We start from the raw sequence: 27,787 nt of genomic DNA on the forward strand, positions 1-27,787 counted from the left end.
CAGACACTTCACCCAAAAAAAAACCCACTTATCGAGGCCTGATATGTAATTAATGATAAGATTATTTTCAGATGGACCACCAGAAAACTAATAAGATAAATCTAAGGTCAATTTCAGCAGGCGATGAAAGCGACACCACTCGATGAATGTTTGCTGTCGTTTTAAACCGCATTTACTGTTACCGTGGTAACCACGTCAAAATCAACCAGGTCTAAACTCTCGTAAATGTTTTTTTTTAAATGTTTTTTTTATTCCAAATAAAAACACATTGCAGCTTAAGTCGTGTTAAAAAGAAAACTCTAATAATTTAATGACGCAGTCTTTGATGAGGCTCACAGACAAATGTAGAAAACTTTTAATATAGCTGTCAAAAAAAAAAAAGAAATCACACAAATTGAAGGTAGTATCAAATACATCTACAAGCAACACTGTTCACAGACATAAATAAATACTGAAACACTGAAGGAGATTTAAACGGTTGCTTGTTCTTTGTTGGACGAGACGTCGTTGTTGGGCAACAGGTTGGACAACTGATGGTTCCTCTGGCCAGCTTTCTCCTTCGCCCTGGAAATCACACAGAGAGCCACATGAAGTACATCAGGTACAAACTGGTGTACGATATACAGCTGCCACAATTAGGAGACTAATCAATTAGTCAATCAACAGAAAGTGAATCGGCAGGTATTTTGATAATTAATTGTTTTACTAATGTTTGAAGCAAAAATGGCGAATATGCTTTTCGTCGTCATTTGTGGACATGAAAATATGGCTTTTTCGTTTTGCTTATTTAATGTGATTTTATTGACAAAAAAAATATCTGCAGATTAATCGATAATTAATGTAATCTTTTGTTACGTCCCTCATCGGATCTGTGTGATTGAGAAAAACATGACATCTTCTTCAAACTGCGTCCAGAACACATTTAGCGCCGACATGTTTACTTCCATCAGATACAAAACATGGACTCAGTCTAATAAAAAGAGCCTCCTCTGCTTTTATTTTTTATTCTTGCTGCCGTAAATACTCACTTCTCCGGGAACTCGATGTCGTCGATGGTGTCGGGCAGCGGCACGCCTCTGGTCTCGGGGAGCAGCAGAACCAGACCACCGGCCAGGAAAGCCAGAGTGCCTGCAAAACACGATCCGACATATTCTCAACTTTAATAATAACGCGTGACAACCGTTCGTGTTGATCTTTCCAGTTTAATTATATCCGGCAGTGAAATTTCGAAATTCTCTTTTTCGTAGAGATTCCTGGTCTGTGTAACAACTAGCTTCCAAGAAGAATATAATACTAAGATAAAAGTCAATGGAGCACATTTACTTTTTTTTTTTTTTTTTTTTTTTTTAATAGTAATTAAGAACACAAACCATTTCTGAATATAACTTTTATATTTGGAAACACTCGCGTTGAGTTTCTTGAACGCGGCGAAGAACTCAACAATCGAGAAACAACTTTCCTCAGGACGGGACTCGCGTCATTTTTTTTTACATAATTTTAAAATGTTCTGATGCAACAATATTATAAAAACCCACCGAAGATGATGAGCGGCAGCTCCAGCCAGATGACGGCCAGTCGGTAGAGCAGGAAGGGAGCCACGATGCCTCCGACATCACACAGCGTGGAACAAACGGACACTCCCAGGTTCCTTCAGACACAAAACGAAAACATCCAGTTAGATCATATTTGAAGGTGTATTTACAGCATATTTATGTTTCTAAACACTGTCAGACAGTTTTTCTGACACAAAAAGATGTTTTACTGTTTTAGAGAGCTAAATATCAACAGCTACAATGTGACCAGTTTCTACATTTCACCTGACGAATGTCGGGTAGAGCTCGGTGTTAACGAACACCACCATCTCGAAGGCCATGGTGATCCCCAACCGACCGATGCAGGCCACAACGGTTTTAAACCAGAACATGCCTGCGAGGACGTCGACAGGAGGAGCGTTCAGGGGGGGCGGGGGAGGAGGCGGGGCAAAAATGTACCAGGAAAATAACAATCTGTTGATATTAAAGATGCTCACTGTCGGGAATGAAGGCGGTGATGAAGCAGGAAGCTCCGGCCACGAAGTTGGCGGCGGCGAAGGGGAGGCGCCGGCCGATGCGTTCGATGGTGAAGAGGATGAGGAAGGCGGCGGGGAACTCGACCAGGCCGGAGATGAGGAAGTCGATGTAGACGTTTCCTCCCAGAATGCCGAGCCTCATGATGAGACCCTGGTAGACAACGGCACTGGTGAACCTGGGAGATGGAGGCGGCGGGAGGGGAAAAAAGATTCATCTCTAATCCCATAATTCAGACTTCTGATTGTTTTGATTGGTGAAAATAATCCTTTACAATAAAAAAATTAATTAAAAAAAAAAAAAAAAAGTAAAGTCCTGTTCAGGTTCAACTAAACACTCACCAGTTGTAGCTGAGAATACAAGTGTGTTTTCTCATTTTTGGAGTTCGGATCAGGTCCATGAAGGAGGCGGTGGTGGTGAAGTCGGCGTTATCATCGGCCAGAGTCTGCAGGAATATAAAATGTCAACTATGGCGGACATCACTGATTAAAAACTGTTGCACTGTAAATTTACACAGATCTTTAACATTTTCTTTTGGTTTAAATTGAGCATATTTTGCTATTTTTGTCTATTAACTGTTTATACTCAGTGTTCACTTCATTGTGTAGATATATCTCAAACTAATGCATTTTGGGGGCTGGCAGGTGTTTCTATTATTTTGTCCTTCACTTATATATCAATGAGGTCAAGTTGAATAACAAAAACCTCTGAATAACATTAAAAAAAAATTGCACAGCAGCACAAACTATAACCTCCAAAGTGATCCACACACATCTGAAATAGATTCTTTCTTTTTTTTAACATTTTATCCTTTATGATAGGAGGATTTATTACAGGACTGCAGTATTAGAGTGAAACGGCATCATGTAAATGTAACTGCACCAAAAACAGATGCAAAATATAAACAAGGATTTTAAAATTGAACGCAACTAGAACACATAAAAGGAAACTAAATTCTAAACACAACAAATATAGAAACTAAAAATGTTTTGAGAAAAATGGAAAAATGGGAAATGGTTCCGCAGCATCAATATGAAAAGTGTGCGTCTTCTCCTGAGTTTTGTTTCTGATGCACAGATGTTTGTCTTTATGTCTCGAACCCGCTTCGTACAGCTACCTCGATGTTCTTGGACAGAGTCATCTTGTTTTCTTTGGCCATTGCCTCTGTGATTTCCACAGCTCTGGACTTCTGGTTCTGGGAGAGGAGCCATCTCGGAGATTCTGGAATTAACCTGGAAATAAATAACAAAAAAAAAATGTTGACAACAAACTGAAAAAAATCTGACGTGTTAAAAAGTGCAACTTTTCTTTCTTCTTTAATTTTGTTCTTATTTCAGTTTTGGCAACTTATACAGTAAATTAAAAAAATGTTGTCCAACTGTTTTTTGTTTTTTTTCTGTTTTTACAACTGTGTATATATATATACATCTATATATATTAGTAATTGGAATAGAACAACAATTTAGAATAAGATTAGTAATAAAAGTCCAAATATATATATAAAAAAAATTCATCATTTGTAATGATTTTTTTTTTACAAATAAACTTTTACGATCAAAAAGGTTTTAACATATTTTAAGGTTTGATGGGTCGTGAAACTCAGTATGAAGTAAATTATAATTAATTTTATAGTTATAGCATTTGATCAAACACCGTTAAAGCTACACTGATGAATTGTTAATTGAAGATAATAAATTAAAGACAATGATAAATATGTAAATATATTTTAAAGTAATTTTGGTGTCAAATGCTGTAAGAGCACTGGTGAGGATTGCAATTCATTTTAAATTAACCCCTCTTTGAACTTTAATATCTAATTAATGATGGAACTATTTTCAGAAGAAACACCAGAAAACTGATCAGAAGGAGGGAATTTAGCTAATGACACCATAATGACTTGTGGAAAACATTTACTGACTTTGGATTTCATGAAAGAAGTTGATGCTTTTTAAGCCTTTTGAGCCTGAGGGTTTTTTGAAAGCCAGCCCCTAGTGGCCCTCAGTGGAATTGCACTTTAAGGGCACTTCTGCATTAGCTTCAGTTTGTGGAGTCTACGTCCAGTTTTACATACAGCCTGTGGAGCGTTTTCTCACCAGTAGTAGGACAGGAAGAGGATGTAGGGGACGGTGATGACAACTTGCAGCCAGCGCCAGTCAGTGATGAAGTAGGCGAGCAGAGGGAGGAGGAGGATGCCGACGCTGAAGAACATCTGGTAAATGACTCCGACCGTACGTCTGTACTCCACTCCCACGATCTCTGTGACTAAGAAAAGAAGAAATTTAAAGTAGTTTAAACATTTGAAATATCAAATTGTTTTTTTTTTCTTCTTTTTAATCACTGTAATACTTTTAGTGATGTTTTGTAGTAAGATATACCAATAAAAAAAATTGTTATTTTGCTCTCAGCTCTGACACACTAAAACTAGTTTCATCCTGATTCCATCTCCATCTAATACGAGTCAATATTTGTAATTAAAAACAATAAAACAAGCAGATTCATCCGTGAACACCTAAACAAAGTAAGACCGTCTTTCTGTTTTGTTTTTCACACGCTTTTAATGATGACATAATAATTACAGAATCATGAATCCTACTTGTATTGATAACATAAAAATAAGATTTGAGTTGACACTTAATTCCTTTAAAAGAGTTTCAAAAGCTTCTGCAGAAAGGTTTGAAACTTTATTTGAGTCGAGAATTGTGCAAAATGTAAATGAAAGCTCAAAAGCTGTGAGGATGAAAATGTTCCTTACTCAGCACATATCCGGCCACCCAGCCTCCCTTCACCCCAAACCCGTAGAGCGTCCTGAACACCAGTAAGGACACGTAGTTGGGAGCCACGGCCACCAGGATCCCGGCGATCCCGTTCAGCAGGTTGGACATGAGGAAGCTCAATTTCCTGCCAAACCTGGAGGAACATGGTGACGACAGCAGCTGTCAAATTACCGTCAGTCTGTCTCATGTAATGAAAAAACAAAAGAGCCAAAAAAGAAAAAAAAACAATTCCACCATATTTTCCAATTACAAAGACGTTGACCAGAATATATGGCAAGCAGATGTAATGATAAAAGTCATTGTTTCAAAAGACATGTTTACATGTGAAGTTAAAAATCAAACCCAGAGGTCAATTTATTCGATCTGAATTCATCCGTAATCGCTGCCAATCACTGCCTCACCTGTCGGCCAGGTAGCCGATGGCGATGCTGCCGACCAGGAAGCCCACGTTCAGGGTGGCCTGGTACATGTCCACCAGCCATGCGTTGGAACACACCAGGTCAAACTGGAACAAAACACAAAGCAGTGGTGGAATGTAACTAAGTACATTTACTAATGTACTGTACCGAAGTACAATTTGGAGGTACTGGTGTAATTATTTCAACAGAGTTTTTTTTGCAGAAAAATTGCAGGAATTTTGCAACATTGCAAGCTACCACAGGAATGGGCTGAATTTGCATCAATCATTGCGATTTCGACATCGGTATTTTCCGCAGGGACTGACATAGGTATGATTTTGAATTCAGGACATTTACTTGCAATGGAACAATTTTCCATTGTGCTACTTTTACTTTGTGAAAAATCAACCAATAAAAGAAAAATAACAACTTTTTTTCACCAAAAATATCTGAACAAAATTTGTTTAATTATATAGTAAAATTCTGTATTCTATTACTTATATTTTCATGAGGATGAATGAATAAAGTCATTTACACTAATACATCCAATGGTACAAATGTCTTGTTCAATTTAAGCCAATAACTGATTCTGTGATGTTTATATGAAAAGTTATCAATTGATGAAATAAGTCTGTAAACTCAGGCTTCAAACAGCTGCTGCAGAAATTGATGATAAAACAGTTTTTTTCTTCCTTTCTCTTGTTCTCATTTATGCATAATAATATACTTTTATTACTAATATACTTTTCTTAACCTGCATCAGGTTGTATTAATGCCTTTTTTCTTTTTTTTTTTGTACCCTTCTTCGCTCGTGCTTTTTCCCCGACACGTCTCGTTACTCACCTCAGTGACGAAGGACCGTCTCCCCTCGTAGTCGTACTCCCAGCCTTCCCTGCAGCCGGTCGTGGGAGTTTTGCCGAGGTGCAGCTCCTGCGTGTCGCAGGCGAGCCCCGTGGCGTTCCAGTCCACCTCGAACTGCTCGCAGGCGCTCTGCCGCAGCTCGCCGGAGCTGTTGACCAGAGGCAGCGTCAGCCTGCGACTGTCCGCCGGACTCCAGCCGCACGCCTGCCTCCTCTCCGCCGCCGCCGCCGAGTCCCGGCACCAGTGATCGGGAGTGAAGCCCTGGAAGACGATGCCCACGTACACGCCGGCCCAGGGCATGGACACCATACACAGGAGGGCGAAGATGCGCTTCTGGCAGCGGCCGAACTTCCCGGCTTCTTCCAGGATGTCATCGAAGGTCGTCATGGTTGCAGAAGTGTCGGGTTTCTTTTGGAGAACTGCAAAAACACAACAACAGCTCGACGGGAGTCTAATTTGTATGCCGAGCCTCCCTCGGCTGAGTGACCATTGAAATGCCTCTCCACCGGGTTTTTAAACAGGACCAGCAGGAGCAAAGGTCCGCAGAAACACGTCGGCGCTCTGCAGGCTGACCAGTGGAGCATTGAAAACACGTTTGCTATCACAATTACAGACGTCAGACCGACTGTGTGAACCAGGCGGGATGCCTCCGAGGCCGGGGTCAGGGCTTCATTAACATACACGCATCAACACGAACGCATGGACCCGAGGGTGCAGCTCCTCCCTGCAGCTCATGCACACTGATGCTGTCAATCAGTCAACGTGTGAATGTGGTTTCCAGGGAAATCTGTTAGACATGAAGATCTCTGCTTGACTGAAGGTGGATGTTGGAAATGACTTTAAATTTGACTTGGATTAAAGACTTAACTAGGACTTGTCTGGAAGAACAAAAAAGACCTGACTTGGACTCGTTTCCAAAGACTTGAGACTTAATTTAGACTAGTCCTCAAAGACTTGAGACTCATATATAAGATGGTAGATTTGGCTCGCTCATATCTAGACTTAAGACTTGTCTGGCAGGGTTTGTGACTTTTCTTGGACTTGTCTTGAAGGACCTCAGACTTGAGGCGGACCTTAAACCTAACTTAGACTAAATACTTGATTTAAGCTTTTTAAACTCTTCTCCAAAGACTTGAGACTTGTATATATCTGGAAGGACGCGAGATTTGACTAGCTCTTATCTTGACAGACTTAAGACTCAAACTTGAACTTGTCAGGTAGAACCAAAAGGCTTGATTTGGACTTGTCTCCAAAGACTTGAAACTTGAACTTTCTTGGAAGGGTTTGTGACTTTTCTTGGACTTGTCTGGAAGGACTTGAGACTTGAGGTGGACTTTTGAAACTCTTCTACAAATAGTTGAGACTTTACAGGGGCAAGTATGTCCGACTTGACTTGGACTTGTCACTGAAGATTTGAAACTTGGATTTGTCTGGAAGAACTTGAGATTTAAGGCGGATTTGTGGCAGAAAGTCCAAGTCATGTTTCAAATTCTTTGAGAAGCCGAGACATGTTGAGTCTTTTAAAAAACAATTTTTTTTTTTTTACTTATTATAACTGGTTACATTGTATTCCCAATAATTCAAGTCTCTGGCCCCCATTTTTTTCCATATATTGTTTTTGTATTAGTAACAAAATCATGATTAAACCAAAACAGAGATAAACAGCGGATCTATTATTTATTCAAATGATGCAATATTTATTTTAAATTCATTTTAAATAAGAAAACAAGCAAAGAGCTGAAAACATATCAGACAACAAAACTCAGACGAGAACTAAAACATAATAATGATCTCCCACAGTATACCGAATCATCACAGAAAGTTTCTTGTGCTTTTTTATGTCAGTAAATTCTCACACTTTGTTTCTCTGCTTCTGAATTTGACTCTCAGATCTCAGACACTGAATTAGTTTCACCAAAATGAATTCTCGGCTTGAGTGTCGACAAAAAAAACCCACAAAAAAGCACAAGAATGTCCAGTAATATCTTCAGGAAAGAGAAGGTTCAGTAGAGTACCATGCAGATGATCCACACAAACTTTGGTGCCAAAATACAGCAGAAACAGACTTTTTATGCAAAGACGGAAAAAAACAAAACAGACTTCACATACTTAACGGTACCTTCGGCTGCTCTGTACCGAGGAGTGCTACGACGTCTCCTCGGGAGAGTCTTTTTTTTTTTTTTAGCCCAGATCAAACCTCCTTCTCCTTCTCAATGAATTAGGCAAAAAGCTTCAAGAAAAACAGAAACTCCACTCGCTGAATGAATAAACTAAACTTTATAAAACAAAACAAACTTTTGTCAAGTCTGCCAAAAACAGGCTCGATTTCATTTAATTTGTTCTGTTCTTCTAATGGGAATTTGAAGATGAGTGTGGACTATAAATTGTTTGTTTGTACTCTGGTTTGTTATGCTGCCTCGGGTAGATTTGACTTTGAAAGTAAAACCCTCCATTCTTTCTGATCAGAAGCTAATTGATATGATTATATAAGTGAGATGTGGAAAATAAAAAAGGTTTATTATTTTTGAACTTCCTGGAGTCTCAAAACAAATTAAAATCAAAAAAGTTACTGAACACTTTAAAGCCTCAAAAGAGGCAGTAACACAAAGTTTTCCATCTGTTTGGTTTATACTTTAAAATCATGGCACAACCCAAACTCATCCACACAAAATACTGATGCTTCAATGCAAATGCCCAATTTATATATTTTTTTTCCCAAGCTTTACTTTTTGGGCTTTTATTTTGGGCGTCTTACAAAATCTTGTTTAACAAAATTTGCGTACAAAGCTTTAGAAATACCCTGAAAGGTGAACGTTGGTTATTGATTGAGATTTGAGCAATGAAATCACATGTTGTGTGAATAACTTTAGTTTGAATACTGAAAAAACAAAACACTCAACTCAATCAATGTACATACTGTAATGAACATTTATAGTCTGTGTAAGGTCAGTTTCTTAGTTTGGAAGTATGTTTTATTGGCCTGGTCTAAAAAACAAAACAAAAAAAAACACCTGAAATGAGAAGCCTGAAAATGTCACTCAAGACCGAGAACATCGTCCAAACCAACTACAGAACAAGATTTACTGAGATGGATCGTACAGACGGCTGCAACTAACGATATATTTCTAGGACCGGTGAGTCTAACTTTACTGTTCTGGTTAATGGTTTACGGGCCGACAGTCAAAAGTTTCATCTTCGCAGATATCAAAATCTTCACAGAGAAACTGAAAAAGGGGAATTTTGCTGATAAATGTCCAAATTCAGCTCTAATTACACCAGCAGTCAAATCCCTTTTTTTAAAGTTCAAGGACGAACGTTTATGTTGAATCCGGCAGAGCAGATCAACAAAATGGTCCAAACCTGAGGGTTGTAACGATTAACTGAAGAATCAGTCGGTTATTTTCCAATCTTTGGGGTTCGAACTGAAGCTCGGACAAAAGACATTTAAAAGACGTCACCTCGGTTTTGACACTCAGACTAAATTTCGAACCAATGAATCGAAGCGATAAAATCAACAGATGAAAAATAGCAGCTGGGCGCACACCAAGAAAAAAAACAAACTTTTTTCATCACGTCTTCGCTAGTTTGTTTTACAATCGGAGGAAATTAAATACGACAGAGAGCCACGTTTTAATTCAAGCGACGGGAACGAAGGTTTAATTTTTGCGTTGGCTCACTGAGGATCGCATGACGTTACCAAAAGTACAAGAGTGAGTCTGCGTTGTAATTGTATGAACCAAAAGGAAACCACCCACAAAAAAAAATTAAAAAGAAGCTACTTTTTTGGGGGGGGAATTAAAGGGAACAACTTGCACCCAAATACTGTGTTTATACTGTGAACTCTTACGTGGAAACACTGCAGTCTTGTTTTTCATTTTAGAAAGAGAAAAGACGACAACCTGTCCTCTTCCATCACCGCTGACATCCTTGGTAAAAAAAAAAACCCACGAGTTTGGATTTTTTTTTTTTTTCTTCTTTTTTTTTTCCATTAATCATCACATGCGTTTTGGCTGAACTCGGCTGATTTCGGCACTGCGAAGAAAAAAAACGTGGCTTCAACCCAGTTCAAATCTCACTTCATCAACCTGGACGCCAAAACTGAGCCGGCGTGTGAGCAGAAAAAAAAAAAAAGAAGAAAATCCCCAACTTCCAGTACAAATATGGCTTTTAGCGGGAGGGAGAAGAGTAATGGGGAGGGGGGAGAGGGGCGGGGCTTCAAATCAACACAATTCAGACAAAAAAAAAAAAAATCTCAAATTCTCACTTCCGTCGACCGTCCATTCACACTTTAAGGCCATCTCTATTTCTTGCACGGGACAGAGAAAACGTACAGATGAATCAGCTCAGACGACCATTTAAATAATCCAAAATAAACAAACGTGACAGTAATTCACCGACAAACGAGACAAATATACATATAAAAAAAAAACACACAAAAAAAACAAAACGTCCACATTATAGAACATTATCACCTATGTACAAAGTCTCTGATCAAAACAAGACAAAACAAAACAAAACAAAACAAAAAAATCAACGTGTCGCCGGACAAGATTCGCTGGTGGAAATGAAAAAAAAAAAAAAAATTCACCATCAGGAAGGCATTGTGCTTTCTCTTCGAGGGGGAAAGAAAGAGAAACGAAGATCTGCTATGACAGCAACTGTAAACAGCAAGAAAAAGACAAACGGTTGTCTTCATTCCCTTTAAAAAGAAAACCGACGGGAGACGAGCCCACGTCCTCGACACTCAACCGGCCTCCCGTTGCGTTGCGTTGTTGTTGTTTCTTTCCTCCGACGAAAATCTGCTTTCTCCGTTCGCCGCGATTTACCAACGAAGTCCTCAAAAGGCCGACGGAGATTAAAAGCGAACCTTTCGTTTCACCGACGTGTTGCTTTTTTTTCTTAAATAGACCTTCAATCCGTCCGCAGCGAGCCGCGCGCTGAAGCTTCATTTCAGAACACCAACGTAAAACGAAAGAACTTTTCACGTTGAGAAAAGACGCTTTCTCCGCCTCAGAGGTTGATTTATTAAAAAAATAATAATAAAAAAAAAAAGTAAATCGTCTCAACTGGCCCGGACGGACGGTCGTTATTAGATAAACGCGACGAGACCGAAGCGACCGCGGCGAAGGAAAAAAACAAAAAAAACCATTTGATCTCGATTCAAAATGAAAGCGGGTCGAAAAACGCTTTTTAAATAATGAAATTTCAATAAATACAATTCGGACGATAAGACGGTGACGTTGGACAGATTCTGAGTTGGGAACAAGTAAAACTGCAGCCCGAGAAAGAAACAAACAAAAAACAAAACAATTCCGTCCCCCAAAAAAATGAAAACAAACGAGGGGAAAAAGGTTTGGAGATGTTGGTGTTTCTCTGTCGTTGCTATGACGGACACATTCACTGAGAGAGAAGAGTTCACGGTCGGATGGAGGGAAGCGAGGAGGGAGGCGGCGACATCACACCCGCAGGAGGTCCTCGTCACTGTCGTCCTCGTCCCGTTTCCTGTCGGCGGCCGCCATCGCCATCGCGTTGCCGTGGCGACCGCCCGAGGAGCGAGCTTTGCTGCCCTTCCTCCTCCGGTCCGACTCGTCCAGGAGGCCGACCAGGTCCTCGTCGCTCTCCTCCTGAAATCCAACGAGTCGTTGTGAGGTTTTGAGAGCCACGGCTGGATGTAGTTCACCCCCCACCCCCGACCCCCCCGCGACCCCCGACCCCGACGGTACTCACCGTCAGGAAAATGCTGCGTTGGGCCGCCGCGAGCCTCGAGGCCGCGGAGGACTTCAACACCCGGACCCCCGGCACGCTCAGCACCTCGTCCTCGCTGTCGTCCTCCTGCTCGTCCAGCGAGAAGCGGCGCAGGCCGTCCGTGTTCACCGGCTTGGTCTTGATGTGACCGTTGCTATGGCTACTCCGGCCGCCGCGGTGGGACGAGGAGGAGGCGGAGGAGAGGGAGGAAGACGTGGGCGGGGCTTCGAGCTCCTCCATCAGCCACTCCATCTCCTCTTCGCCGCCTTCTTCGTCCATGTTGACCTGCGGGATTTCGAAGGCAAGTCAGCGCCACGGACCGGGTATAGAAGTGGAGGTGCAATACCAGCGAGCCCCACTAGAGGTCGGCTCCAAAAAGCCTCCATAGACTCCCATTCAACTTCACTCATCAACTACAAAGTGAATAAAATGTGTCCATCAGTTATCTCGGTGTTGTTAGCTAAAGTCGCTCCTTCTTGTTAGTTTTCTGGAGGTCCATCTGAAAATAATCCCTCATTCATTAGAAAAGAAGATTCAAAAAGACCTGTTTTTGGGGGCGTGTCTGTTTGATTGACAGGCCTGTGGTGCAATCAGGTTACAGCTAATCGGGTTGCGATGACATATTTGCAGGTTGCGAGGAACCACGCGGCCGGTCTTCGACAACGTAAACTGACGAGCTGCAAAGTAGCAGCTGCAAGAACTCAAAACGCAACTCAATCAGAAGTATCGTCCTCCAAAAAGAACCAAAAAAAAAAAAAAAAAAATCAAATGAATTTAGCTTAAAAATGCGGCCAGACGGGAATCTGAACGTTTATTTCGGGACTCGTTCCTTCATTAGATCAAGAGTCTCCAAACCTGTAGCTGCTGGTCGAGCATCGATCTGCATCAATTCTGCTACCGTTCACGTAAAAAGAGGCTCAATCAGCTGGTTCGGGTGGAGCTCAGCTACGTGGATAAATGTTTAACCCACCTTGGAATATTTATAGGAGACTTGGTTTCCTCTCCTGCAGCAACCGGCGACTTTCTGCAACACCAGCTCCCTGGAAGGAGACGAGACGGGAGCCAAAAACAAATAACAACGTCAAACTCGACCAAATGAATAATAATAATAATAATAATAATAATAATAATAAATCCAGCGAAAGGACTCACCTCCTCTCTCTCTTGTGGAGCAAAAGGCCGAGCAGACAGATGGTCAGACCCACCAACAGGAGGCTCAGCACCCCCCCGACCGCCTGGCTCCTCCCGGACAGGGCCGGAGATCCGCCGTCGTCGTCGTCCGTCTGGGCTTCGACGGTCCTGAAAGAGAAAATTCAAAAAAAAAAAAAAAGACGAGGAGTTGTAGACACGTTGTTCTGCTTCTGGGAGAAGTAAATAAAAAAAAAAGGTCCAGATGTTTGTCTCACGTCAGACCGCACACGGCGTTGGTGTGCCACATGAACAGATACTGGCACTCGTCGGTCTCCAGCATGAACTCGGGGATGCCGACGCCGGCCGACGGGCTGCAGCGGAACATGATGGTGGACGAGGCCATCTTGGTCTTCTCCCGCCCGCAATTGGACTCGGAGGGCACTATCACGTCCAGGTTCCCTCCTGGTGGGAGAAGCAAGCAGACACAAACAGTCCACGTTTAAACGTTTAAAAAAAAAAAAAAAAAAAAAAAAAAAAAAAAAAGTTCGCTCGGACTCGGACGCAGCTTCCCGGGTCTTGGGGGAAAAAAAAAACGATGCCGAAGCGCCTCGAATCTGCAATACCGCCGAGCGCCACTAGAGGTCGGCTCCAAAAAAAAAAAAAAGCCTCCGTAGACTCCCATTCAACTAGTACTTCAAGCCTCAACAAGTTTTGGGGGGGGAAGGAAGGCGTGTCTGTTTGATTGACAGGCCTCAGGTTACAGCTTCAGGTTAAAGCCCCCCCCCCTCCCAGCCGGTCCAAATATGGTCATTTCTCGGCTTAAAAAAATGTCAGTATTTTTTTATTTGATTCGAAAAAATATTGCAGTGATTTAGTTTTTTTTTTCTCTCCAGTGAACCGACTAAAATATAAACGATAAATCTCTTTACGTTTGACATTTCCTGACTGCCACACTTCTTACCCACATTGTAACACTCGCGTGTTCGTAGCTCAGAAATCGCACAAAAGGGCTCATTTCTACGAAAGTCGTGAATCACCTCTAATGTGGTACTTGGGTTTGCCGGAGGAGCCGATCTGGCGTCTGTAGGACGTGTTGACCTTCGCCTGGCAGATTTTGGCGCCGACGCAGTCGTGCAGCGAGTCGTTGGTGATGCCGGACAGCTGGATGTGGTAGACGTAGCGGTCGCCGTTGCGCCGGATGTCTCCGGACGCCTGATGGAGGCTGAGGAGAGAAACGTCCGGTGTGAAGTCGTCGCCGCGTTCGACGTGGAGAAGAGTTTCCGTCTTTTCCTTCGTTTGACGTGTGATTTCGGAGGGTGCTCTGTTCACCGTTCACCGTCAACACACTGTTGCATTGGTGTTTCATCTCTTTTGTATTTATTCTATTTTATTTGTATATATTGTGTATTTTAACATTTTTTTTATGTTTTGTATTGCTTTTGCCGAATCTTCCACGCTGTGTGTGTGTGTGTGTGTGTGTGTGTGTGTGTGTGTGTGTGTGTGTGTGTGTGTGTGTGTGTATATGTGTGTGTGCGTGTGTATGTGTGTGTGTGTCTATCTATCTTATCTAGTAGGAGCAGGATTGAGACACAATGTGTGACTGTGTGTGTGTGTGTGTGTGTGTGTGTATGTGTTTCTGTGAGTGTGAGTGTGTATGTGTGTGTGTGTGTGTGTGTGTGTGTGTGTGTGTTTCTGTGAGTGTGAGTGTGTATGTGTGTATGTGTGTGTATCTGTGTTTCTGTGTGTGTGTGTGTGTGTGTGTGTGTGTGCATGTGTGTGTGTATGCGTGTGTATGCGTGTATGTATGTATGTATATGTGTGTGTGTGTGAGTATGTGTGTGTGTGTGTGTGTGTGTGTGTGTGTGTGCATGTGTGTGTGTATGCGTGTGTATGCGTGTATGTATGTATGTATATGTGTGTGTGTGTGAGTATGTGTGTGTGTGTGAGTATGTGTGTGTGTGTGAGTGTGTGTGTGTGAGTATGTGTGTGTGCGTGTGTGTGTGTGTGTGTGTGTGTGTGTGAGTATGTGTGTGTGTGTGAGTGTGTGTGTGTGAGTATGTGTGTGTGTGTGTGTGTGTGTGTGTGTGTGTGTGTGTGTGAGTATGTGTGTGTGTGTGTGTGTGTGTGTGTGAGTATGTGTGTGTGTGTGTGTGTGTGTGTGTGTGTGTGTGTGTGTGTGTGTGTGTGTGTGTGTGTGTGTGTGCGTTTCTGTGAGTGTGAGTGTGTGTGTGTGAGTATGTGTGTGTGTGTGTGTGTGTTACCTGAAGTAAAGCACTCCCAGACTGAGGCTGACTCCGGTGTCAGGAACCTGGATCGTCCCGTTGACCATCTCCACCTCCTGCTGCTTCACCGCGCAGGCCAACCGCGTCTCCCAGCCGATCACGAACTCACACGACACCTCATCGACACTTTCGCACAAACAGGAAACACGATACTCGAAATAAACGGCTGAATATTTAAAAGAGTCACGTTTAAAAAAAACAAAAAAAAAACTTTTGAGGACCAATTTTGGGGAGAGGGTGGATTTAAAAAAACAAACACAGAATATAATGTCAAAAAGTAGACAAAATAAAGTAGAGGCGTAAATGTGTTTTAGTTTTGAATCAGGCTGTCGGCTTCACATTTATTGCACCAAAGCCTCCTCTGGGTTTAGTTGGTTTTTTTGTGTAATTTTGATTCACATCGGGGAAGAGCCCCGCCCCCTTCACACAGTTCACTCGTCCACCGGCAGCGCAGAGCCAGACCCTTAAAAACCCGCTGGATCCATTTAATAATCGAAACCTGAGCCGACGCGATCGGGTCGAGTCTGACGGTTCAGGTCGTAAATTACAAACTCGTGTTTTCAGACATTTAGAAAATACGTCATGATTTTCAAAAAGTGAAGGGCATTAAAAATGTGGCGCAGACGTTTTGAATATCCGCCGTTTCCACTCATTCCTGCACGTTTTTTTTTCAGCACACGTTCACGTTTATTTACTCGACGTACGCGGAGACGCACGATAATTCCAGGTGTCAACTACTGTACTTTTTATTTGTGCTCAGTAAACTACAAAAAGTTAAAAAAAAAAATACAAAGGGAGTCCTTGGATATGAATCTAATAAAGGAGTTACAGATTTGACCGACTTGTGACTGTGAATAACATTAAACCTGCCGAGAGAAGACCAACGTTTTGCAACGCACCTCAGATGACGAAAGTTTAACTTTAAATACAAACACTCCGTTTGGATATTAACCGCCGGTTAGAAAAATCCTGAATCAGAGAGCGCGTCAACGTCTCAGTGAAAATGTGTCTATCTGAGCATCGCGTGTTTTTTGTTTTTTTTGTTTTTACAACTTCCTTCTTGAAATATTCTCCTTATTCAATACAGTGATTTCATGTTAAAGTTTGCTTCTGTGTGAAGTCGACTTTTCTAGAAACTCTTCACGTTGAAAATGAAAAACGGATTTTATTCCGTTACCTGATGAGTTCCGGGTGTCCGACTGTGGAGCCGCAGCTCAGACGGATCACCGTCTTGGCCTTCTTGCCGTTACCGCAGACGTCGTCTCCTGCCGAGTAGCTGACGGAGATCTTTCCGTCTGCGGGGGGGGGGGGGGGGGGGGGGGGAGGACAGGGGGGGACAGGGGGGGAGTCAGGTGAGACGACGGCGATAAAACTTTTTCTCAAACGTTAAGCTGTGAGAGTCACGAGTAACTCGAAAAAGCAGATGGTAACAGATGTGCTGCAGAGGGATTTAGGATCGAAAACAACAACTGATAAACTCATGTTTACGTCGAAGCCTGCTCTGATTTCAGTTAAATAAACATTAAAAAAAAAATAAAATAATAAAAAGCAGGAAAATATATTAAGAAAACATCCAGTCTGGGTAAAATGTCTTGTTTTAGCCACAGACTGTATAAAAGTTAACATAACATCTTGTGTCTGAAAAATGAGGCCTTAAGCTGCAGTACCACCGAGGGCCACTAGAGGTCGGCTCCAAAAAGCCTCCGTAGACTCCCATTCAAATTCTCTCCGAATTCTCAGTCATTAAAGTTTCTCCACGAGTAATTTCGGTGCTGTTAGCTGAAAGTCGCTTATTCTTTTTCGTTTTCTGGCGGTTCATCTGAAACTAGTCCCGTCGTTAATTAGAAAATAAGCTTCAAAAAGGGAGCGCGTCTGTTTGATTGACAGGCCTGTGGTGCAGTCAGGTTACGGCTATCGGTGGGCGGGGACGCAGCATCGTCGGGTTTTCCTATCAGATCGAGTCAGATCCTCCCCCCACCCCCTCAGCTCGCCCAAATATGGTCACTTCCTGCTCCGAACTAGCAAAGATGGCCGCCGAACAAAATCGGAACTCCAGGTTTCATTACGGACGTTCACAAACCCGCCGGGTGACGTCGCTGCTGGTTGCCGCTTGGTTTCAGCATGACAATGTCAGATTTACACAAACACCGACACCACTGTAGCATTATTGCGCCAAAAAAAAAAAAAAAGCCAGACTTCAAGCGACGGTGGAAATGAATTGGACTTGTTTGCCCACCGGTGTAGCTCATCTTCTGAGTGTAGACTCGGCCGAGGACGTCAGTTTTCGTCGCTGCCGCCGAGCGTCGGCACACGGTGGCTCCTTCCGGACAGTCGGTGAGCGCACCGTGGATACTCTGACACAGGTTGATGAAATACCTGAAGCAGAGAGAGAAAAAAAAAAAAAAGATTAATGCTATTTGGGTATTTTTTTTTGTAATTCTGGAGGAGATTTTTTTTTCTATAAAGTTAAAAATCCAACTATATATGGAAGAATATCTGCCACTTTTCAGGTGTACGTCTACCGTTTTTGTGAAAATTTCGACTAAGCAAATCACCTCGGGTTAGACAAACATTTCCCTCCTTCGGCTCCTCGCGTAAAGATTTTAAAAACGTGCACAAACAAACGTAATAAAACCAGTTTCCCCCGCTTAAAACGTACGCGTCTCCTTTGTGGCTGAACTTCCACGGCTCGGTGAGGGAGGACAGGGCTCGCAGGTCGTACGTCTGGTGCTGGCTGACCAGCTTACACTCCATCTTCCTCGGGGGACAGACGGCGCTGGTGCGCCACTGGAAGGTTGCCGAGCAACCCACCGTCTCCGAGATCAGCTGCGGGGAGCCGTGGCCCGCCGACCGGTCGCAGGTGAACAATATGGAGGACTGACGCTTACCGGAGGCTGGAAGACGAGAGAGAGGTGAAGGAGAGAGAAGAGTCAGGGGGGGGGAGGCCATAAAATGCAACACAACTTTATATTACTCAGATCCTTATTTCCTTTTCTTTTTTTTTTACCTTTGGATTGTTATTTTTTTAATCCTTTTCTAAGTTGTATCTTTGTTCTGATCCAACTACTAATATCTAAGCTTGTTTTCTGTTTTCTTTCATTTAATTTTCTTAGATTGTTTATAAAACATTTATATATCTTTATATGTAAATGTAAATATATATATATATATATATATATAAAAAGCTGTAAAAAAAATATATATATATTAAAACATTTATATATATTTATATGTAAATGTAAATATATATATATAAAAAAGCTGTAAAAAATTTAAAAAAAAATAATGGCAAAAGTTTGACTGTAGAAGTTGCTGAAACTGACATAAGTTAAAAAAATAAAAGTATTTTGCATGATCAAGAAGGAAAAAGTGCCCGAATTCCCGGAGAGGAAGAAACAAATAATCATTTAACTGGACTTTTTTTTTATTATTATAAAATTTGTAATAAAATTTCAAATTTTATTTAAAAAAAAAAAAAAAAAAAAAAAAATCAGTAGATAGTTGCAGTGGAGACAGACAAGAAATGTGGGGAAAGAGAGCAGAGCAGGGAACACGCCGAGTCAGGCTGTAAAGCGAATCAGACGACATCTGCGTACGCAGGAATGTGTTCTTCCAATATAAAATGATCCGATCGGCGATGACGGGAAATAAAAACCTGAACGTAAAATATTTGTTCAGATCGTGATGTGTGTATTTGTAAAATGTGTTCAGCCTACTTGGTGTGTGTGTGTGTGTGTGTGTGTGTGTGTGTGTGTGTGTGTGTGTGTGTGTGTGTGTGTGTGTCAACACGTTATTTGTAAGAACCAAAAGTTACGCACTTAATTTTCATTTTTCATTTAATTTTTCTATCTTTTTAACGTCTTACTAGTGATGTTTATATGTTTATTATGCTGATTTTAAATTGTAATTAAAATGTTTCTTTTCTGAATCTTTTAATCGATTCTTACGATGTTGTTTTATTGTTGCCATTTTAACATTTTATTTCACCTCCATTTTTTTTTTTTTTACTGGTTTTACCTCATTTTTAAACTTATTGCTCTGTTTGTTTATTCGTTTGGTTATTTGCTTTTTTTTTTTCCTACGTTCGTACTGTTGCTCTGTCGCAAAGCTTGCATGACGGTTTCTATACAAAATAAAGCTGAGTTGAGTTGATGCATTTTTTTTTTTTTGGACTCTTTCTAAACCAATTTCTCTTTAAACAATTTCAACGAGGGACGTCAGAGGAAAAAGACTCGCCGCCGAGCCGTCACCTGCTTTGCAGAATCCCCACTTCCTGTCCGTGTCGTAGTCGGCAGTGGTGGCGCACCACTTCTTGCCGTCCGTCATGCCGTCTACGATGCACTCTGAGCGTGACTTCTTCATGGCAGTGAAGGGGAACACGCACACGTCTCCCTTAGAGGTCACTAAACAAAAAAGACACGAAAGGCATCAGCTACTTCTTCAACTGCTTTTCCTAGAAAAAAAGAATAAAGAATTGGATTTAAGGAGCGTTTACTCTAATGTCTTTTTAAGACGGTTTTAAAAAGTACAAAGTGAAGTCCGTCCTTCAGCCAAAAAAGTTTTATTTTTAGCCGTCAAATTAACTCTGGAAATTTGGATTTGGATTTCCGGGTTTATTTGTGCAGTTGAATATACTGCGTCTTTCTTTTCCCGGTCACCAAAAATTTGGGGCCTGTTGTCCAAATCGCAGAGAAGGAGGGGGCGGGACAACCGTGGGTTACTGGTGTCTGATTGGTCCGCCCTTAAGAGCGGCTGAGTCGACGCCTAATACGAGCCGAGTCACCCAGACCGTTCATTCACAGGGGAAGAAGAAAAAACCTGAATCCGCGAGCTGAATTATTTACGAACACGTTCCCTCCGGCCTCAACGAGCCGTAACGACGGCGGCGGCGGCGGCGGCCTCACCTGGCGGGCAGGGGTCTCCTCCGCCGTACTGCATCAGCACCGCCTGCTCCTCGTGTTTGAAGTCCATCGTCATGGCCTGTCGGATCCCGAACGACGACGCCAACTTGTCCAAACCGGAGCCGGACACCCGGCAGACGGCGCTCTGCTTGCAGGCCGGATCCACCACCGAGCCGCAGACGTTGATGCGGTACGTGCCGGAGCTCCCTTCAACCTGGGAGAAGACGACAACGATATCGCATAACGCATTTAAATCGTCGGGGCGGGACGAGCGAGAGGCCCGCTGCGAGGTCCGGCGGAGCTCACCTGGACTTCGCCGGAGAGGCTCGCCAGGTTGAAGGTGAACTGCAGCTGCGAGTTGGTGACCTGGCAGCCGCTGGCGTTAATGGCGTCGGAGCAGACCAACGGCGTCGCCCACTCGAACACGTACACGCATTCCTGCAGCCTCAGCATTTGCGGGGAGCCCTGGACACAGATTTGAAGAAAAATAATAATAATAATAATAATAATCAGCCGCTCGTTGGGGAAAATGAAAAAAAAGAAGGAAAAAAAAAAAAAAAGAATACGAGGGTAAATATTCCCGTCGTAAAGGCCTGACTGACCAGCTCCAGGCCTCTCTGGCAGGTGAAGATGATGGTGGAGGTGTAGTTCTGCGCCGGGTCCGCCGCACACTGGGTGGAGCTCTTGTAGGTGATGGACACTTCGTCCGTTTCATTTCGGACCGTCGGACCGTCGGTAGTCCGGCCGATATCCTGAAAAACAAAAACAAAAACAAAACAAGCATAAATTAAAAGAGAGAAAGAAAAAAAGACTTTCTGACTTCCAGATGTTTCCTGAAGATTTACCTCCAATTAAAAAAAGAAGAGCAGCTCTGGTCGGGTCACTTGTTGCTGATTAAATAATAAAGTATTCCTCACCTTTACAAACTGTCGTTAACTTTATGCAGAAGAAACTTAGAAAAGCCTCAACTCGCTGCCATTTCATTTCTAAATTGCCCATTTAAAGCTAAAACCGCTTCATTAACGTCAATTCAATTAAATAATATAAGCAAAAAAAAAAAAAGATAAAGCAACAGCAAAACACACAAGGACGCAGAAGCTGTTATTGAGAAATTAAATGGAGGTTAATGTAGAATTTTATTTATTTATTTTTTTAAACCAGTTTTGAACATTGTTATAGAGTTTTAGAAAGACGATGCTCATAACATAATATTTCAAATAATTCTCTGTAGGTCATTTATTACATTATGTGTGTAAACAGACTGATTTGAGCCTTTTTCTAAAGCTGAAATAGTTATATTTCATACTTATTTTTGTTCACGCTAGGATCACGCTGTAAACAAATCCTACGCAGAAAAAAGTGAAACTTCGGCATGTTTAAATTGTCCTTCATCTATCTCCTCAGTCAGCGGGTCTCACCACAGGCGGTCCGTTATCCGGGTCAATGCAGACGGCGGCTCCCGGAGGGCAGGTGACGCCGGGGATCGGGTTCAGAGGCTGACAGATGTTGATGTAGAAGTCCGGAGATTCGTCACTTTGATCCACCGCTTCGTCTGAAAGGGAGAAACGGGAAAAACACGGATGAATCGGGATGAACGCGAAAATCGACAAATCGAAAGCTGCCGAGCGGTTTTTTGTTTTTTTTAACGTGAACGCTGGTCCCGCCGACGCACCTGTTGCCGTGTAGTACCCGCTGACGTGAATCAGAGGAGTCAGGTCGATGCGAGACGAGCCGCTCTGGACCGAGCATCTTATCTGACGATCAAACGGAAAATGAAATGAAAAAAATCCAGACTGAATACAGTTTGAAGGCTTCAAGGAATCCAACCACCTTATAATTATCATAATTCTGTGATTTTTAGAACAAGACAATCAGACACGATCCTACTTTTTTCTTTTTTTTCCCCCTGTAAACTCTGTATTTCTTGTATAAACCTCGCTCTGTGGAAATAACTTCTTCGTTTGAAAGATGCACTTCTTCATAATATCCTGTAGTTATCTTTTAAGTATAACAACAATAAAGACACTGATGATAACGTCTTTTAAAAAGGGTTTTTCTTAGAGGATTCTTTTCTGTCGACAGTTATGACTGGGTTTTTTTTTAATCTACATTTTCTTTGATTTACAAAAGACAAGAAACATTTTTTTTCCCCTTTTACTGACTTTAACAGTACAAAAAAAAAAAAAAAAAACACTAACCGGATGCTCGCAGACGAGGGGTGTGTGGAAGGAGAAGAAGTGTGAGCAGGTCTCCTGGTTGGAGGTGATGAGGACGGGCTCCGGCGGGGACGAGCCCATGTTGGACGGCCTGATGGAAAAAAAGACACAATGACAAACATTTAGAAAACAGCTGGAAAATTATATTTCAGATGACAAATACATGACCGGAGTTACTGGACCGTTTAAAGTGTCCGAGCACTTGAAATAAATCACTGAAAAGGTCTTTTTTTTTTTTTTTTTTCAGGGAAAAATAAGTAAATATAGTGAATATATTTTGACCCTTTAGTGTTTAAAATATACTTTCATAATACTGTCTCGGTCACTTCCTGGATTCCATGAATTAAAAGCTGGAGGAAGCCTCAGACATCTGAAGTCTGCAAATATTCATGGACGTACTCGACGGAGGATTTAGAAGAATGCAGAAAAAAGTTCGTCCCCGAGGGGATAATAAATATTTAGGGCTTTGCTCTTATTGGCTCGTCTTAAAATTTGTATTTCACTGACTGAAAGTTTGAATGTAAAAACAAAACAAAAAAAGCCTTCAAACTCTGCACGCGCTGACTTTACCCGCATTAAATCGCAGCAATCCATATTTTTGAGGAGAAGATGCGATTACTTCGACGAGTAAATGGCACGACAAAAGAAATCTACTCATGCGCCCAAAATCAGCTGCAGAAGAAGAAGACGAACAATAAGAAGACGAAGGCGAGGGCGGCGGCGGCGGCGTCGGAGGCGGGGCTACCTGCAGATGAAGTGGACGACGGTGGTGTGCCGGACGTCGGGGTTCGCCGCGCAGGCACTCCCTCCTTCGTAGGTCAGCTCCAGGATGCGATCCCTGTACGAGAGCTTCCGGCTCACCCGACCGCCGCTGACCACCGTGTTGCCGCTCCGAATGCAAACGGCTGCAAGAAAACAAACACGAACACGGAACGCTTTCAGAAAAAGATTTGAAATCTAAATCCGACCACTCTGATGTGGTTTTTTTTTTTTTTTTTGAGACCCAGAAAACCCGAGGAGGGAAAGAGGGACGGGAGATTTGTTGGTACTTTTTTTTAAAATTTTATTATTATTATTATTATTATTATTATTATTATTAAGATGCCCTTGGATTTTTTTTTTTTTTTTTTTTTTTTTAACCATTTATGAGTTTTCAGCACTGTAAAACATGCAAATATATGTATAAAACAAATAATAATAATAAAAAAAAATTTAAAAAAAACAATTTTTCCCATAATTGTCCATTTGGTCACCTGGTAAAAAGTCAATCATTTGAGGAGTTTTGAGTCTCTCGTTACTTTGATGAACACTCGTGACGCATGTCCTTTCATAAACCGTATGAATGCGTAAGCAAACACTAAACAGTAACCAGGAGACACCCGAAGGAGGGAACTCTCTGCTCTCATTCAAAGTGACGGTTCTAAATGTATAGAAGCGAGATAAATCTCTATTTTTGTTAAATGGAAATTTGAAGTTGGAGTTACAAAGAATATATCGGGTGGCTGTGGCTCAGTCGGTAGAGCGGGTTGCACACTAATCGGACGGTTGGTGGTTTGAGCCGCAGCTCCTCCTGTCCACATGCCTAAGTGTCCTCGAGCAAGACACTGAACCCTAAAATTGCTCCCGATGGTGTACCGTCGGTGTGTTGTAAGTCGCTTTGGATAAAAGCGTCAGCTGAATGAAATGTACTGTAATTGGAGAAACTGTGATTGAAAAGTCTGCAGGTGAAAAAAAAAAATCAACCAAAAGACAAAACTTAAATTCACCGACATTCATTCAAATCTAATAATAATAAAGTTTTATTTCTACAGCACTTTTCGAAACAAAGTTATTGTTATCGATTTTTTTTTTGTTTTTGTAAACCCTCTGACGACATTGGTGACATAACCGAGTGACCTTTGAGCCCTGAAGAGAAATTATCTGCCGGTTGTGTAAGTCTGCAGGATATAAAAGACCACACAGAGTTCAGTTTGTTATATGTATATAAAAGACATAAAACTAAGAGATTCATCAATAAATTATGTACCATTAAACCAATTCAAGTGATAATAAAGATAACGTCTGAGCTGTTGGAGCGCTTCTTTAAGTATTAATCATTGACTGTATATAAAAGTGTTCGCGGCTCCCGGGTCTGAAAAATGAGGCCCGATGCTGAAGTGCCTTAAGCTGCAATACCACCGAGTGCCACTAGAGGTCGTCTCCAAAAAAGCCTCCATAGACTCCCATTCAACGAGTCTCATGAAATTCAAAGTCAATAAATTCTTTCCGTAAGTTATCTCAGTGTTTTTAGCTAAAGTCGCTCCTTCTTTGAGTTTTCAGGAGGTCCATATGAAAATAATCCCTCATTAATTAGAAAATAAGCGTAAAAAAGACCTGTTTTTGGGGGGGGGCGTGTCTGTTTGATTGACAAGCCTGTGGCGCAGTCAGGTTACGGGGTTTCCCCAATCAGATCGTCCAAATATGGTCACTTCCTGCTCCGGACTAGCAAAGACGGCGCCGGCCAAAATGTGGAACTCCGTTTTTTTGGGGTTTTTTTTTCCATGACGGCCGTTTGACAAACCCGACTGGTGACGTCGCTGCTCGGTTGCCGCCCGGGTTTATTAATCGATAACCCGCCGACCGAACCCGGACGTACGTACGTACCCGTTTCCGGGTCGCAGCCGGCGTTGGTGATGTTTCCACAGATGTTCATGCGGAACATCTTCCTGTGGTCCTGGTGGTCGTACACGGTGTAACCTCCGTCCTTCATCAAGGAGTTCAGGTCAAACAAATGACCTGAGGGAGAAAGGTTCCACGTTAAAAAAAAACCTTTTTAAGATCCACTTTCATACAAATATTAATTCGTCAACAGGTCGGAAAAGGTTTTATTTTCAAGTTTAAGTGGATGTGTTCGGTATATATATATATTTTTTTTTTGACGAGGTGTATCTGACCTGTGGCGGGGTTGGTGACTCGGCACTCGTCGTGCTCGGTGCTGTTTAACGGGCAGGCGGCGGCCGTCAGCCACAGGAAGGTGTACACGCAGCCCTCGATCTCGGAGATCAGAGTCGGCCGGGAGTTCTGGGTCGGACGAAAGGAAGAGTTGTGAAAAGATTATATGGACATTTCAATCCACGGAGTGACACAACAACCCGGCCGGCGTTTTTTGTTGTTGTTGTTGTTGTTGTTTTTTAAACACAACTTCTAAACGAGAAGAAAAACAGAGTGATTATGTCGTCATTCAAATTTTGACACTATTTTTTTTTTTTTCCCCCGAGATTTTATTCGCCGTCTCGACATCTTTAAATGGAAGATATTTCTGCTGCGTTTTAAAACGCGTCGCCTCCACATAGTTTTTAACGTCTCCTCTCTGAAACTCGACCGAGGACAGATTGTTTTTTCGGGTCTGCGTCTTTTTAAAAAGGTGCGTCCAAAATCGGGTTGACCGTCTCTCTTCTGATTGGCCGACTCGGCCTTCAGTCAGTAAACGGCTGTTTTTCCTCCCAGACAAAAAAAAAAAAGGTTGGAAATATTAACAACCGTAGCGCCAAGTTTTTGTTTTTGTTTTCTTTACGACATTCAAATCTAAAGATGGCGACCGTAACAACATACTGATGTGCTCACCACTTTTTTATTGTCGCACATGAAGCGGATGACGCTGCTCTTGTTGCTGCTCCCGTCGGGACACGCCTGGCCGCCGGTGTACTGCAGCTTCAGGACCTTCCCGTCCCAGGTGGGTCCGGACTCCAGCCGGCCCAGGTCCACGTACTGGTCTCCGGCCTTGACGCAGGACGCGGCGCCGGAGGGACACTTCCACGAGCCTAGGATAAAACGCGGGACGCAGATTTTGTAATTTAGCGTCCCGGCGAAAAACGAGAACGTAGCGATTCTCGCGTTATCGGCGTGTCGCGCACCGACCTCCCTGCTGCACCAGCGACCGGCACACGTTGATGTAAAAGCGTTTGCCGGTGTCGTCGGTGGGGAGCTCCGCCTCCCAGTTCCTGGAGTCCAGAGCCAGCGGGGAGAGGTCGTACGAGTGGCCGTGACCGTCGCTGAGGACCGAACAGAAAGAAACAAAAAAAAAAAGGTGAACGTTGAAGGTCCAAATATAACACGTGTTTTAATTATGTTTTAATGTCCTCTGATTTTTTGTTTCTTCAATATGTTTCTCATGTTGTTGTTTTTTTTCCCTTAACTCACTGAAACTCTCTAAAAGAAAACTAATCTTTTTAAATCTGGCCTTCTAGTGATGTTTATCATCCTGATGTTGACAGCTGAAGTGTAAAAAGTGTAGAAATGAAAAAGGAGGAAGAGGAGGACGGCGGGCGATGAGGCGGGTGCTTACTTGTAGGAGCAGCTGGTGGTTTTGACCGGGATGCAGGCCAACGCCGTGGGCCAGCTGAACATGTAGGTGCACTCCGACGTCTCCCGCAGAAACTCCGGCGCTCCCTGAACCAGTGAAAACAACAAAAAAGCACACACAGGAAGTCAACATATCACACGCAGGAAGTCAACATATCACACGCAGGAAGTCAACATATCACACGCAGGAAGTCAACATATCACGCAGGAAGTCAACATATCACACGCAGGAAGTCAACATATCACACGCAGGAAGTCAACATATCACACGCAGGAAGTCAACATATCACACGCAGGAAGTCAACATATCACGCAGGAAGTCAACATATCACACGCAGGAAGTCAACATATCACACGCAGGAAGTCAACATATCACACGCAGGAAGTCAACATAAAATCCGATAAAAACTCTTCGACTTTCCGCCTTCCTGTCTGTGAAACCTCACCGGGTGCCGGTCGGGGTGGCAGGAGAAGTAGATCTCCGTGGATCGCTGGTAAATCTCGTGACACTTCTCTCCGTGCGTGTAGTTCAGGATGATCTGGTCTCCCATGAAGGTCAGAACCTGAGACGACATTCCTGCGCGGAAAAAAAAATTAATAAAAAAAAATATATATAGAAAAGGAGGAAAAATGATGACACACAATTTCTCCGTCGGAGGTCGGATCACTCGGCTGTTATTTTTTTTTTTTTCATTTGTTTCATTCCCCACACCTGCACTCTTGGCTTTGTTTCCCCCGTCCACCTGGCAGGAGGAGACGGTTTCGGAGCCGGTGTCCACGTGGCCGCAGACGTCTTTCTGGAGCGCCCCGCAGACGGACAGGTGGTAGATGTACTCGCCGCTCCTGACGGGGTAGTCTCTGCCCTTCAGAGAACCGAGGTCCAACTCGTAACCGCTCCTCGGGTCGCGAACCCGGCAGTCGTCGCCTGGGAGGAAAAAAAAGTTCGGCGCTGGTTTGACGCTTCACAGATTTATCGGACGTCGTCACGCTGGTGCGATCGAATCAGAGCATTTTTTTCATTTCAATTACATGTTTTTTTTTTTTTTATTGTCTGCAAAAAGAAAAAAAACAC

At 42.6% G+C, this 27,787-nt stretch overlaps 2 protein-coding genes across 2 annotated transcripts in view; both read right to left on the bottom strand.

Moving 5' to 3' along the window:
- Nucleotides 1-280: 280 nt before the first annotated feature.
- Nucleotides 281-6,579, bottom strand: LOC138212077 (solute carrier family 22 member 2-like). The gene is made up of 11 exons (XM_069172317.1): nucleotides 6,082-6,579; nucleotides 5,242-5,345; nucleotides 4,819-4,973; nucleotides 4,160-4,328; nucleotides 3,184-3,298; nucleotides 2,408-2,511; nucleotides 2,030-2,244; nucleotides 1,818-1,926; nucleotides 1,536-1,648; nucleotides 1,029-1,128; nucleotides 281-564 (listed from the first exon to the last, which is right to left on the bottom strand). The coding sequence occupies exons 1-11, from the start codon at nucleotides 6,484-6,486 to the stop codon at nucleotides 471-473; spliced, it is 1,683 nt and encodes a 560-aa protein (XP_069028418.1). The 5' UTR covers nucleotides 6,487-6,579; the 3' UTR covers nucleotides 281-470.
- Nucleotides 6,580-7,757: 1,178 nt separating this feature from the next.
- The window catches only part of igf2r (insulin-like growth factor 2 receptor), a 40,337-nt gene continuing 20,307 nt past the window's right edge, over nucleotides 7,758-27,787 (bottom strand). The window contains exons 26-50 of the mRNA XM_069172331.1: nucleotides 27,428-27,640; nucleotides 27,162-27,292; nucleotides 26,699-26,802; nucleotides 26,272-26,405; nucleotides 25,978-26,174; nucleotides 25,308-25,434; nucleotides 25,018-25,149; nucleotides 23,120-23,279; nucleotides 22,357-22,465; nucleotides 21,831-21,912; nucleotides 21,577-21,710; nucleotides 20,761-20,910; nucleotides 20,465-20,623; nucleotides 20,162-20,372; nucleotides 19,508-19,660; nucleotides 17,917-18,151; nucleotides 17,494-17,633; nucleotides 16,435-16,552; nucleotides 15,237-15,383; nucleotides 14,013-14,197; nucleotides 13,251-13,437; nucleotides 12,997-13,143; nucleotides 12,815-12,884; nucleotides 11,827-12,129; nucleotides 7,758-11,723 (exon numbers count right to left, since the gene is read on the bottom strand). Of these exons, the coding sequence (XP_069028432.1) occupies nucleotides 11,556-11,723; nucleotides 11,827-12,129; nucleotides 12,815-12,884; nucleotides 12,997-13,143; nucleotides 13,251-13,437; nucleotides 14,013-14,197; nucleotides 15,237-15,383; nucleotides 16,435-16,552; nucleotides 17,494-17,633; nucleotides 17,917-18,151; nucleotides 19,508-19,660; nucleotides 20,162-20,372; nucleotides 20,465-20,623; nucleotides 20,761-20,910; nucleotides 21,577-21,710; nucleotides 21,831-21,912; nucleotides 22,357-22,465; nucleotides 23,120-23,279; nucleotides 25,018-25,149; nucleotides 25,308-25,434; nucleotides 25,978-26,174; nucleotides 26,272-26,405; nucleotides 26,699-26,802; nucleotides 27,162-27,292; nucleotides 27,428-27,640 (3,896 nt within the window). The 3' untranslated portion in view covers nucleotides 7,758-11,555. The remainder of the gene's footprint in view (nucleotides 11,724-11,826; nucleotides 12,130-12,814; nucleotides 12,885-12,996; nucleotides 13,144-13,250; nucleotides 13,438-14,012; nucleotides 14,198-15,236; nucleotides 15,384-16,434; nucleotides 16,553-17,493; nucleotides 17,634-17,916; nucleotides 18,152-19,507; nucleotides 19,661-20,161; nucleotides 20,373-20,464; nucleotides 20,624-20,760; nucleotides 20,911-21,576; nucleotides 21,711-21,830; nucleotides 21,913-22,356; nucleotides 22,466-23,119; nucleotides 23,280-25,017; nucleotides 25,150-25,307; nucleotides 25,435-25,977; nucleotides 26,175-26,271; nucleotides 26,406-26,698; nucleotides 26,803-27,161; nucleotides 27,293-27,427; nucleotides 27,641-27,787) is intronic.

Source organism: Embiotoca jacksoni, unplaced genomic scaffold (genome assembly GCF_022577435.1).
Source record: "Embiotoca jacksoni isolate LCO1_2020_lvr unplaced genomic scaffold, fEmbJac1.0.p SCAF_52, whole genome shotgun sequence".
NCBI classification, from domain to species: domain Eukaryota; kingdom Metazoa; phylum Chordata; class Actinopteri; family Embiotocidae; genus Embiotoca; species Embiotoca jacksoni.